The sequence below is a fragment of the Alligator sinensis genome, unplaced genomic scaffold (assembly GCF_000455745.1).
Source record: "Alligator sinensis unplaced genomic scaffold, ASM45574v1 scaffold1170_2, whole genome shotgun sequence".
NCBI classification, from domain to species: domain Eukaryota; kingdom Metazoa; phylum Chordata; order Crocodylia; family Alligatoridae; genus Alligator; species Alligator sinensis.
The window spans coordinates 39,931-51,266 of record NW_005843180.1 but is presented as its reverse complement, the minus strand read 5'-3'; the positions used below and the strand labels follow the sequence as shown (position 1 = coordinate 51,266).

Genomic DNA, 11,336 nt, shown 5'->3' with positions numbered 1-11,336 from the left:
GCCCCTCATCGCTGCCCCCCACACCAGATGTGCGTTGCCAGGGCAGCACAGAGCTGGCAGCAGCAAGCACCTTTCCTGCACAGCCCCTCTCTGGTCTGCAGCACCGGGCTGCACCCGCTGGGCTGCAAAGGCCCCAGGGGAGGGCAGGGTGGGAGCCTGAGCCCGCATCAGGCAGCCTGCACCTGTCCTGTGCACAAATCTGGGGGGCACGGGTCTCCACTGCCCCCAGGAGTGTGTGCAGTGGTGGAGAGCTGGCCCACCTCCCCGTCCCCCCCTTTACATGCATGAGCTGCCTGCAGCCCTGTCCTGCTCCCCGCAGCCCCTGTCACCCCCAAGCCCCGTGAACTGCTCGGCTGGGCAGCAGCCCCAGCCCTGCCCACCCAACTCCCTCTGGTCCCTGTGCGCCCCCCCTCCCCCCACTTACCTGTGGGGGCTGCTCTCCAGGCTGCTTGGCAGTCCAGTACATGTGTGAGCACGCACATGCACATGGTGACCCCTGCCTGACCACCCTCCTCCCGCTCCCCCAGCCCCTCGCAAGCTGGAACTCTGCCCACCTCCAGAGAGCTCTTTGCAAAACAGCAAAATCCTTGGGTTTCTCCAGCAAATGAGAAATCTGTTGTTTTCTCCAGTTTTGGATGAGAAAAGGAAAACCTGGATCCCTACTGAAGACAAGCCCAGAGATTTCCAATAGGAATTCAGTGTTGGAAGTGTTCTGCCCTGCTGTGGCCCTGTTGAGTGCTTTGCAACAGAAAAAAGCAGTGTTATTTTTCCGTGCTCAATAAAGGGTGCAAGCACAGCTGGTGCTTTTGAGGGGAGCCTTGAGCCTGGAAAGGTGGAGAACCACTGCCTCAGGGGCTGGAGGCAGCACCAAGTCTACTCTGATTCTGCTCTCTGCTCTTGGCTTGGGGAATAGGCAGCCCCCTCAGCCTGTTGCTTTTTTGCCTTTTCCCCAGGCGTTCGTTTCAGCAGTTCTGTCAGCCTCGATGACGTGAGCGCTCTGGCTGCCCTCATGACGTACAAATGTGCCGTAGTGGGTAAGTTGGGAAGTCCCAGGGGGCTCGGGTTGGGTGGGGATGGGATGGGGATGTTGCCCAGCAGGGTTTGTAGCAGGGCTCTTCCAAGGAACGCCCAGTGTTGAGTACGCAGAACGTGACAGTGGGGGCTCTGGGTGCCATAAAGGGCATTGCCCTGAGTCTGGGTCTGGGTCGCTCCCGTGACTTGCAAGCAGGGAGATCTGGGCGTTCCCCTCAGCCTGGTGGAGCTAGAAGTAGGTGGAGCGCTGGGGGTTATTAGTTGCATAACTTCCCTCCCTCTGCGGCGCGGAGTTCAGCTCTAGGGCATCCACACCTTGTTGAGCCGCTAATCCAGCTGCATGAAGTGGCAGTTGCGAGTCGGTGCAGCAGGGAGCGCTGCCTTGCGCTCTGGCGGTCCGTCCTCCCCACTTCATGCTGTATTGAGTCCTCTCTGGCGGGCTCTCATAATTGGTGCCTTCGCCCCACAGTGCAGCAGCAGGGGACCCAGCAAGCACTGCCTGAGTGCCAGCTGCTGACCTGGCTGCCTGGTGCCTTTCAGATGTGCCTTTTGGGGGGGCCATGGCCGGCATAAAGATCGATCCCAGGAAGTACTCGGTAAGTTGGCCCCATTCCCTCAGACGTCACGCTTCGCTTGCCTTGGATTCACGCGGCCTTTCCTGCATGTGTGCGTGTGGGGGGGGTGACTGATGCGCTCTGACAGGCCAGGAAGAGGAGGTTGTAGCAAGCAGAGCTCATCCAGAGGCTGTGAGCAGCAGCTTGAGGAGAGATGGGGGGGTGACGGATTCTGATTTGTGGTTTGGTACATTCGCCCAGACAGGTGACAAAACGCGAGGCGGGTTGGCATCTTGCCCAGCAGGAGAGGGAGGGGGTGTGAGTGAGAGCTGGGTGAGAGGCCGAGCATCGTGTGAGCAGGCTGCAAAGTGCAGTCCTCTCCCACCTCAGTGCAGCGGGGATCCTTTGCCCTGTCCAGGGCCTGCTGTGGCTGCCCCTCAAGTGCCTCGGCCCAAAGAGGCAGTGCCATGAGCCACACGGGGTCAGAACATGTGCGCTTGGGAGCGTGTGGTAGTCACTGGGTGCCATGCCTCGGGTCCAGGGCTCCTTTTTGGGGCCACAGTAACAGCTGTGTTTGCTGTTCTTGTGCAGGAAGCTGAGCTGGAGAAAGTCACGAGGCAGTTCACGATAGAACTGGCCAAGAAGGGTTTTATAGGTGAGGGGGTCCTTTCCCGGGCTCAGAGAAGGAGCCGGCTTGTCGGGGGGAGTAGAAACAGGGGCTGAGCAGTGTGCCGTGTAGTACGGGGAGCGAGGTGGCTGGAGTCTGTCTGCTCGTGAGGCAAATGCACTTCTCATCATGGCAGTGTGAGGGGTTGGAAGAGATGTGGTAAATCCCTGCTAAACCACCGGCAACAAACCCAGCAGCAGGGGCTCTGAAGAACAGGCTAGAGCCAGCCCCATGGTGCGGATGGATTGGTTGCCGTCTTGCCTAGGGACTGTGGAGGGTGGGACAGGTCCTTGGGGAGTAGAGACCAGCTGGGCTCAATGCCCCTTTTCTCCCTGGCAGGGCCCGGAATCGATGTGTTGGGGCCTGACGTCGGCACAGGCGAGCGGGAGATGTCCTGGATTGCGGACACATACGCGCACACTCTCGGCTACAGGGTATGCGGGCACGGGAGGCGGGGCGTGCGGACAGCCCCGTTCCAGGATGTGGCACGGCCCGCCTGGCCGGCTCAGCACCTCCCTGCTTCAGATGGGCCAGGCAGGCAGGGAGTAGCCTCCAGTGTCCCCCCAGTAAATCTGGAAACATGGCTCAGGGGCTGCTCCAGGTTGAAGGTCTTGGCTTCCTCCAGAAGAGGTATGCAAGACATGGCCTTGACCTGTGACCTCTGCCCTTTCCCTCCGGCCTGTAGGACATCAACGCCCCTGCCTGCGTGACGGGGAAGCCCATCAGCCAGGGTGGGATCCACGGACGCGTCTCAGCCACCGGCCGCGGCGTGATGCACGGGATTGAGAACTACCTCAGCAACACGCACTACATGGACCTCATCGGCCTGAGTCCTGGCTTCCCCGGCAAGACCTTTGTGCTACAGGTGAGCACCAGGCTGCGCCCTGGGGGTGTCTGTCCTTTCAAGGGAGTCCTCCCCACCCCCTCCAGTGACAGGTGCCATGGTTGGCAAGCGTGCCCTCGCCTGGCCAGCTCCCACCTGCCACAGTGCTGCTGGAGTCCACGTCCCGGGGTCTCCACACCCCTGGGAATGCAGCCAGCCTTGCAGCTCTGTGCTGGGAGCCAATGGGCAGTGCCAGCTTGCCACCCCCGGTGCTCATATGGGAAGAAGGCAGCTTTGTTTCGTCTCTAGCTGCTCGGCTCCTGTGGTGCCGCCGTACAGCCCAGCCCAGCACCTCCAGCCCCCTCAATGTCCCAGGCCTCGGCAGCCCATCTCCCTGTTGCTGTGCTGTTTTCCAAGCAGCTCCTTCTTCCAGCCACCTCCCCTGTCTCCCTTTGGGCCTGCTGGTGAGGTGGGCCCCGGGGGCCGGCTTCCCCGGCCCTGTTGGATTCAGGTTGGTGTGTGGGTTTCCCCTGCAGAATGTGTCTGGCAGGAGCCAGGCTGCTCAGGAGGGGACTTGGCTCTGGGCAGCAAAGCTCTGGGTCACCCCAGCTGCCAGCGTCTGTCCCCGTATCCGTCCCCCCCCGACTCTGCTGGTTCTCACTCCCTGCCAACCCAAAACCTTCCTAACCCCCACCCCCCAAGCCAAGCACTGAGTGGCAGTGACTGGGGGAGGGGGGTGGGGAGAGTTCATTTCCTGCCCAGGGACATGTGGCCTTGTCACAGGACCCCTAGGAGGAAGCAGCCCCCCTGCCTGGGGATGTTCTGCTGCCCCTCGCAGCTGGCTACAGAGGGCACGGAGCTGCGGCCCTGGGACCGCGTGAGCCATGCGAGGCGCAGGACAGGCAGGCCCTGCAGGCAGGGAGCTCTGTGGGTGCAGAGTGGAAATCCAGGTCAGCCGAGCAGCACTGAAAACGAGGCAAGACAGGCCAATGGCACGTGCTGTGGTCCGAGAGTTGGTTGCAGAGCAGGACTGGGAGAGCACGCACATCGGCTTCCCCGGGCCTAATGCCCCATGACTGCCTGCACAGGGGGCACTGCTTTACATTGGGGGGCCGGGGTGCAGTGACCCAGAGCTGTGCAGGGCTTGCTAGCAGAGGATAGGCATGGACACTGGACACCTGGACCAGACAGTTGATCTTCCAGATGGACTGTGGGCCCTTAGGCGAGCGCCCTGCGCACTATGGTGCCAGGATACCCGTGCTCAGTGAGGGGGCCCACAGCTGCCAGCAGCCCGGGCAAGGCAGAGTTTGCGGGGCTGCTGGACCCTCCCTGCATTGTAGAGGGGTCCCAGGCGGGCACTCGCTGTGGGCTGTGCCTGCAGCATCCCCATGGCAGCGGCAAGAACGCAAGCGCAGGTCACACCCGTGCTTTGCTCCATGGCTGTGGCTGCTGGCAGATGCTCCTGGGAGAGGGCTCTTGCCAGCTTGGTGCCACCGTACTGTGGGCAGCAGAGCCCTCACCTCCATCCTCACGGGCAGCGCAGCTTTGCTGGTCAAGCATGTGGCTGGAATTAAGTCCATCACTGCAGCGATGGGCAACGGAAGTGCTGTTTGGAGGGCAAGTCGTGGGATTGCAGCAGTGCGAGGCGTGTCCAGGGTTTCCTGGACTGTCACACACCAAATTCCTGCACAGAAGCTGAGTGGAAAAGCTGTGCCTGGGCCTGCAGAGCCGTGTTGCTTGGCCTCTTCCAGCCAGTGATGCCACTTCCAAAATGGACACGGCCCAGAACCACCCGTGGGATTCCTTGGATGCAGTGCGCCCGCCTGCTGCATGGATCTCACCAGGCCTTTGCTGAGCCCCTGTCCCACAGAGCTGGCGAAGGAGCGTGGGGGCAAGCGGGTGACAGGGCTGAGTGAGCAGGCCGAGTCCAGGAGGGGCATGGAGCTAGACCTGCAGCCTCCGGTGACAGGTCTGTGTTGGATCCGTGCTACCCTTCATGGGGAGCAAATACAATCCCCCACGAGGCTGGGCTGGCCACAGTTTCCTTCCCAGCCTCTCCGGCTGGCCATGACCCTGCCCTGTGGGATGCTGCCTTGGCTTCCTCCCAGCTTCTGGTGAGAGAAATGAGACTGAGCTGGGGTGGAAGTCTTGGCTGACGGAGCCAGGCTCATACCAGGAGCCGACGTCTCTGAGTCATCTGTCACCTTTGCTCTGTGGATTCATTTCCAGGAGATCCTCTGCTTCCTAAGGACTTTGTGGAGCTGGGGAGGAGCTGTAGTGCCCCTGGCTGTTTGCCGGGCAGGGATTCACCGGAAGGGCAGTTTGGGGTTTGATGAAATAAGAGCTCCAGCTGCAGGGCAGAGGTACTGGGGGCTGCCAGGCTCAGGCTGCCCTGGGAAGAGCCCAGCCACAACAAAGGCACCAAGGATGCTTCAGGAGGGTGGCCTGCTGGGGAGTGGGCTGCCAGCAGTTCTCCAGTCCTTTCACTACAGTTTTGACTCTGCCGGGCTGGGTTGGTATGGCTCAGACCCAAGGAGAGACGCCTGCCGTGGAAAACTTGCCTGGCTTTATCCCAGCAGCGCTGCTGCTCCAATAAAAAAAGGTGGCCCCACAAAATCCCTGCCTGGCTCTTTCCTACTGAAGTTTGATCCTTAGGGGTTCATAGATTGTCAGGGGCTGGAAGAGACCTTGTAGATCAGCGGGTCCAGTCCCCCTGCACTAGGCAGGAAAAGACACCTGGGGTCAAGTGACCCCAGTGAGGTGACTGTCCAGTCTCCTTTAAAGTTGATGACTTTTGTAGAGGGAAGAGGGACTCAGCACGTCTGTGACCTGGGCGGCGAGGGGGTCTGGGTGATGCTGTTCTCTTAGGCCCACCACAGCCCCTTCTTGCCCCCAGGCCCACGCATGTGCCTGCTTCCAGCTGCCAGGAGATGGCAGCCGAGGTTCTTGGGAGCTGCCAGCTGGACCTGGCATTGCAGGGCTTGGGGGGGCTTTGGTTTGGGGTGCCTCGGAGGGCCTCAGCTGCGTCACATGCGTGCAGCCAGCTCAGCACGGGCCCCGTGCCCTCTCCTCTCCCCACCAGGGCTTCGGGCATGTGGGGCTGCACACAATGCGGTACCTGCACCGCTGCGGCGCCTGCTGCCTCTGTGTTGGCGAGGTGGACGGCGCCATCTACAACGCCGACGGCATCCACCCCCAGGAGCTGGCAGACTACAAGCTGGTATGTGCTGCTGCCAGACGGGGGGGGGCAAGGGTGATGAGATACCAGGAGCCAACAAGACTCCTGAACAGTGTGGCCAGGCAGGCTGAAGAAACCAGTGGGGAGGGGACTGGGATTGCACTGGCCCCAGGGCCATGCACACATCAGCCACAGACTGTCCTTGTCCTGCCAGGAGCACGGCACCATCGTTGGCTTCCCAGGAGCAGAGCCCTACAAGGGCAGCGTCCTCGAGGTCCCCTGTGATATCCTTATCCCAGCTGCCACGGAGAGGCAGCTCACAGCAGAGAATGCCCACCTGGTCAACGCCAAGGTAGGAAGCAGCCTGGCCCTTGGTGCCTGTGTCCAGCTGGGTGTCAGAGCAGCCCTACAGCTGTATGGAGGGAGCATGGGGCTGTGACCCACTAGCGGAGAGTGTGGGTCACGCACTCCCTGTGTGCTGCTGGCCCAGAGCCCGGGTGAGGTGTCTGGAGGTACCCGGGGAGAGGAGTTGCAAGGGCTGGGGCAGTCCAGCGAGGTGACAGGCCCCAGGCATCCCTCTGCCCTGGGACATCAGTGGAGCAGGGTGCACCGAGCACGAGGCGGCTGGGCCTCTGCTCCCTCCTGAAGTCGAGATGCGAGCCCTTGGTTCCAGCATAGACCCAGGGCCTTCCGCTGGGCGCAGCCTGGACAGTCCCATAGTTGCCTGCCAGGCATCCGCTGTGCTGGCATGGGGAGGGGAGGGGGTGGCAGCCAGTCCCTGCTGCTGGGCATCATCTGTCTCACCCCGGGTCTGTTCCCGCTTTGCAGATTATCGCCGAAGCAGCCAACGGCCCCACAACACCAGCAGCACATGAGATCTTCCTCAAGAGGAACATCCTTGTTATCCCAGTATGTTGGACCCTGGGACCGGGGGAGCAGGAGCGCTGTCCTCCATCCCCAGCTTGGCCTAGGGAGCTGGAGGAGTTTGGTCCATGCAGCCGTGGGGCCTGGCCAAGCAGCCTGAGTTAAGTGCAGGCTGAATTGGCTGAGCAGCATCTCCCCCGGGGCTCTGGGTGCCTCCTGCAGCCAGCACACAGCCTTTGCTCCATCACTTGACTGCCCTGAGGCCCTGGTCACCCCCGAGGCAGAGAGCACAGTGCCTGGGAGCATCCCCTGGGCCCCAGAGCAAGGTGCTGCCCACCCTGGGTCTCAGTCTAGGGGGCACTGGGGTAGGAGGAGGGAGGCTGCTGCTGGGACTTGCACTGATTGGGCCCTTCCAAGCCCTGAGTGCTGCCCCTGACCCAGGACCTGTACATGAGCGCGGGCGGCGTGACTGTGTCCTTCTTTGAGTGGCTGAAGAACCTGAACCACGTGAGCTACGGGCGCCTCACCTTCAAGTACGAGCGTGACTCCAACCACCACCTGCTGCTCTCCGTGCAGCAGAGCCTGGAGCGGGGCCTGGGCCGTGCCCACGGCGACCTCCCCATCGTGCCCTCCCCGGAGTTCCAGGCCCGCGTGGCGGTGAGTCTGCTCAGCCCAGGGAAGCCAGGGCTGGAGCACTGTCACCTCTCAGGTGTGGCACTGGGGCAGCTGCCCCTGCCTGTGGGGTGCTGGGAGTCACTGAGGCAGGGCATGGGTCAGGGCAGCTCCAAGGGCTCCCTGCAGCTGCCCCCCTACCCATGGGTGCTGCGGGCACACAGCTGGCATCCAGTGTGGGGCCCCATGCTGCTCTGTGCCAACGTAGCTGGCTCCTGGCCTCTGACACTCCTGTGGGACTTGTGTGAGCCCTGGGGGCAAGTGACATGAGGTGCCTAGCCCTGTGGCCTGGCCAGGGGTGGGGGGTGTGCAGGCCCAGGTGAATGCACAGCCCTGGTAATGGGGCTGGGGCAGAGGCAGACTTGGGAGCTGTAGGCACTGGCCCTTTAGCTTGTGGGTCCAACCAGCCCTGGAGCATGATGTGGGGCAGCCACAGAGGCAGGGGAGGGGGTTGCCCTGAGCTAGTCACCAGGCATGGAGGACTGGGGCGTGGGCTGTGTGCGGTGCCATGAGGGCACAGCTTGGGGTGGGTCCTGCCTGGCACTGCCCCAAGCCAGCACAGGAGACCCAGACATCACATCCCGCAGCACAGACCCCGCTGGCCCCAAGCCAGAGCAGAGCAGTGCCCTCCAAAGCCCTGGCTGGTGCAGGGGTGATGCAGAGGCCCCCAGCCCCACGGGCAGCCTGGGCCAGGAGGAGAGCTGCCTCTCTGAGACTGGCGTGTTCCTACGCAGGGCGCCTCGGAGAAGGACATTGTGCACTCGGGGCTGGCCTACACCATGGAGCGCTCGGCCAAGGTACCTCCTCGTCGCTGCTGTGAGCAGACCCCTCCCATGAGTGCGCCCTGGTGTCCGCCTGCCCAGGATCAGGCCGAGGCCTGTTGCCACCCCCTCCCCTGGCACTGGAGGGTGGCCCCCTCCTTCAGCACTGGCTCCTTGTTCTGTCTCCATGCGGCAGAGGACTGCTGTAGCTGGCTGCTTTGGGAGTGTTGGGGAGAGCTGCTTCCTGGCTGAGCCCGCGGGGCAGGGGATAGATAGGGACAGCCCTGCCCAAAGCTGCGGGTGCTGCAGTGGGGCGGGGGAGGGCCCGGGGACCACTTTGTGTCGGGGCAGCAGCACTGCTAGCGTGTGCAGCCCAGGAGCCCAGCAGCACTGGAGGAGGGTTGAGCATGAGCTGCCCCTGCCACCCCCCGCAGCCTCCACGCCTCACCTCCACACTCCCTGTTCCCCAGCAAATTATGAGCATGGCCCAGCAGTACGACCTGGGCTTGGATCAGCGCACGGCCGCCTACCTCTGTGCCCTGGAGAAGGTCTTCAGGGTGTACAACGAGGCTGGCTTCACGTACTGACCGGGCTGGGCTGGGCTGGGCTGGGGGCTGCATGCCCCGTGACTCCAGCCCCAGCACGTGCAGGAGCTGCCCAGGCTGGGTGTGTCGGGGAAGCACCTGCATGCAGCACAGTGCCTTGATAAAGGGTTTATTGGAGCGCGCCTGTGTCCCCCATTTGCATGCGTCGCCCCCCTCCAGGCGTGGCCATGGCCCGGCTATGCCAGTTTCTGCCCCAGGCCCTTGATGGCCTCCTGCGCCTTGGAGGCTGCCGTGCTGATGGTGCTCTGCGTCTGTTTGGTCGCCTCCTCGGCAGCTGGGCAGCACGGGGGCAAGGAGAGAACGGCGGTTAGGTGAGCGGGGCCCCCATAGGCAGCCAGTCCCCCCTGCTCTGTGGCCCCCACTCACCTGTCCGGGTGCCCTCCTTGGACGTGTCTGCCGCCTGCTGCAGCACCTCCCGGGCCGCCAGGACTAGGAGAGGGGAGACGGTGGGTGACTGCCAGCCGTCCAAGCCTGGCCAGCTGCAGGTCCCAGCCCTGCGGAGGGCCTGGCAGCCTGCCTGGCTTGTGGCAGGTGCGAGCCCCTCCCTGGCAGTGCCGCTGGCTTTCTCAGTGCTCCCTCCCCAGGGGCTGATGCGGCTGGTCCAAGGGCCTGGGAGCTAGGTGCAAGGCAGCTGGGGGTCTGGCCCTCTGCCCCCAGACCCTGGGGGTACTGGGCCGCCCCATTCCCCCAGTTGGCTCTGCAGCTTAGAGCACGCCAGGCCTGCGGGAAGCCTGCCCTGGCAGCCCCTCCTGGCCCTGGGCACTGACCTGCAGAGTCCGTCACGCCCTTGGCTGCAGCCTGCGTCTGCCCGCGGAGACTGTCAAAGGATTTCTTCATGGTGCTGCGCTCAGTCCTGCTGCCCCTGGGTGGAGGAGGCCTGTGCTGCCCAGGGCCGCAGCCACGGCTGTTAAATACCCGGCGGGTGTGGGGGTCAGCACAGCCGGGCGGCAGAAGTGCTGAGCACGGAGCTGGCACCCGAGCTGCCAGTGTCAGCAGAGCTGTTGTGCGCGGGGCTGCAGCGCGTGGGGGGCTCTGGTGCTGTGTCTCTGTCCCGCCTCTGGATGCAGGCCCAGCTGCCCGCTCCCTGCCCTGGGGCGCTGGCTCTGGTCCCGCTGGCTCTCCGGCCGGAGGCTGGCGAGCCGCACGGCCGGGAGCTGGCTGGGCTGGTGGCTGCCGGCAGGCGGGGGTGGCTGGAGCCCGGCTTCCCCCAGCAGCAGGGAGGAGGGAGGGTGTCCAGGAGGCTCAGGGCAGCACGGGGGTTTCGGGGGGCTGGGTGCACCGTGGTGGTGGCTGCGTGCTCAGTAGCTCCAGGCCTCCCCTGCCGTGTTCCCCCACCCTTGGGCTCAGGCCGCTGGCTGCAGCAGGCACGCAGCGCCCAGGAAAGCGGTGAGCGGCTTGCAGTGATGCTTTTACTGGGCCGGGCAGGAAAGCACTCAGCCCCGTGGGGAAGGCAGTGGAAGGTACCTTGCAGGGCACCCGAGTCGCGGCGTCCTTGGAGCCACTGAGCTGGGCAGGGGCAGCTGCGGGGCACCCTGCAGACCTGGGCTCCCCGGTGCCACCTCTGCAGCTGGACAGCGGGGAGCAGGCCCAGGGTAGGGGGCACTGCCCTGCCCTGCCCCTCAGGCCAGAGCCGTCCCCTACCCCTGCTCCACTGCACAGACCCCGGATGCCCCCGTGGTGCCCCCCCAGCCCAGAGATGCCAGAGGCGGCAGCTACAGACAGGAGTTGTCTTTATTCACGGACACGGGGCGGCTGTGTCACTGGCAGCCGCCCGCGGCACACGACACACACGGCGACGGCGGGGGGCACGTCCATGCCACGGTCACAACACAGAGCGTGGGAGCGGAAAGGGGGGGCTGCGGGGCAGGGGGCCGAGGCACGTGCAGGCCAATGTACAGCAGGACAGGGGCAGGCAGCACACGCGTGGGCACAGGGTGGGCAGCCCCGGGAGGGACACGGGGCGCACACGCCCGGTCACGCGGGCAGCAGGGGGGGCTCCGGGCACGCTACACAACACGACACGGAGACATGGACGCGGCCGGGTCCCTGGGGCAGGACCGGAGGAAGAACTTGTGAGGGGTGGGGGGACGGGGCTCCACTGCCCACCGGCCCCGGCACTGGGGGGTGGGCGGGCACGGGGGGCGGGCGGCTTGGGGCTTGTGCTGCTGGTGGGAAGGGCC

The 11,336-nt window shown here is 64.2% G+C and overlaps 1 protein-coding gene across 2 annotated transcripts; it reads left to right on the top strand.

Annotated features, from left to right (window-relative positions):
- The first annotated feature begins 955 nt into the window (after window positions 1-955).
- Window positions 956-9,270, top strand: LOC102386394 (glutamate dehydrogenase, mitochondrial). 2 transcript variants are annotated; one of them, XM_025194293.1, is made up of 11 exons: window positions 959-1,034; window positions 1,573-1,628; window positions 2,178-2,241; window positions 2,593-2,687; window positions 2,939-3,118; window positions 6,159-6,296; window positions 6,469-6,606; window positions 7,083-7,163; window positions 7,560-7,775; window positions 8,525-8,587; window positions 9,022-9,270. In XM_025194293.1, exons 1-11 carry the CDS (start codon window positions 1,010-1,012, stop codon window positions 9,136-9,138), a joined length of 1,173 nt encoding a protein of 390 aa, XP_025050078.1. In that variant the 5' UTR covers window positions 959-1,009; the 3' UTR covers window positions 9,139-9,270. The 2 variants fall into 2 exon arrangements, with proteins under 2 accessions (XP_025050077.1, XP_025050078.1); XM_025194292.1 differs by lacking the exon at window positions 2,178-2,241 and having other exon boundaries at window positions 956-1,034.
- The last annotated feature ends 2,066 nt before the right edge of the window (window positions 9,271-11,336 follow it).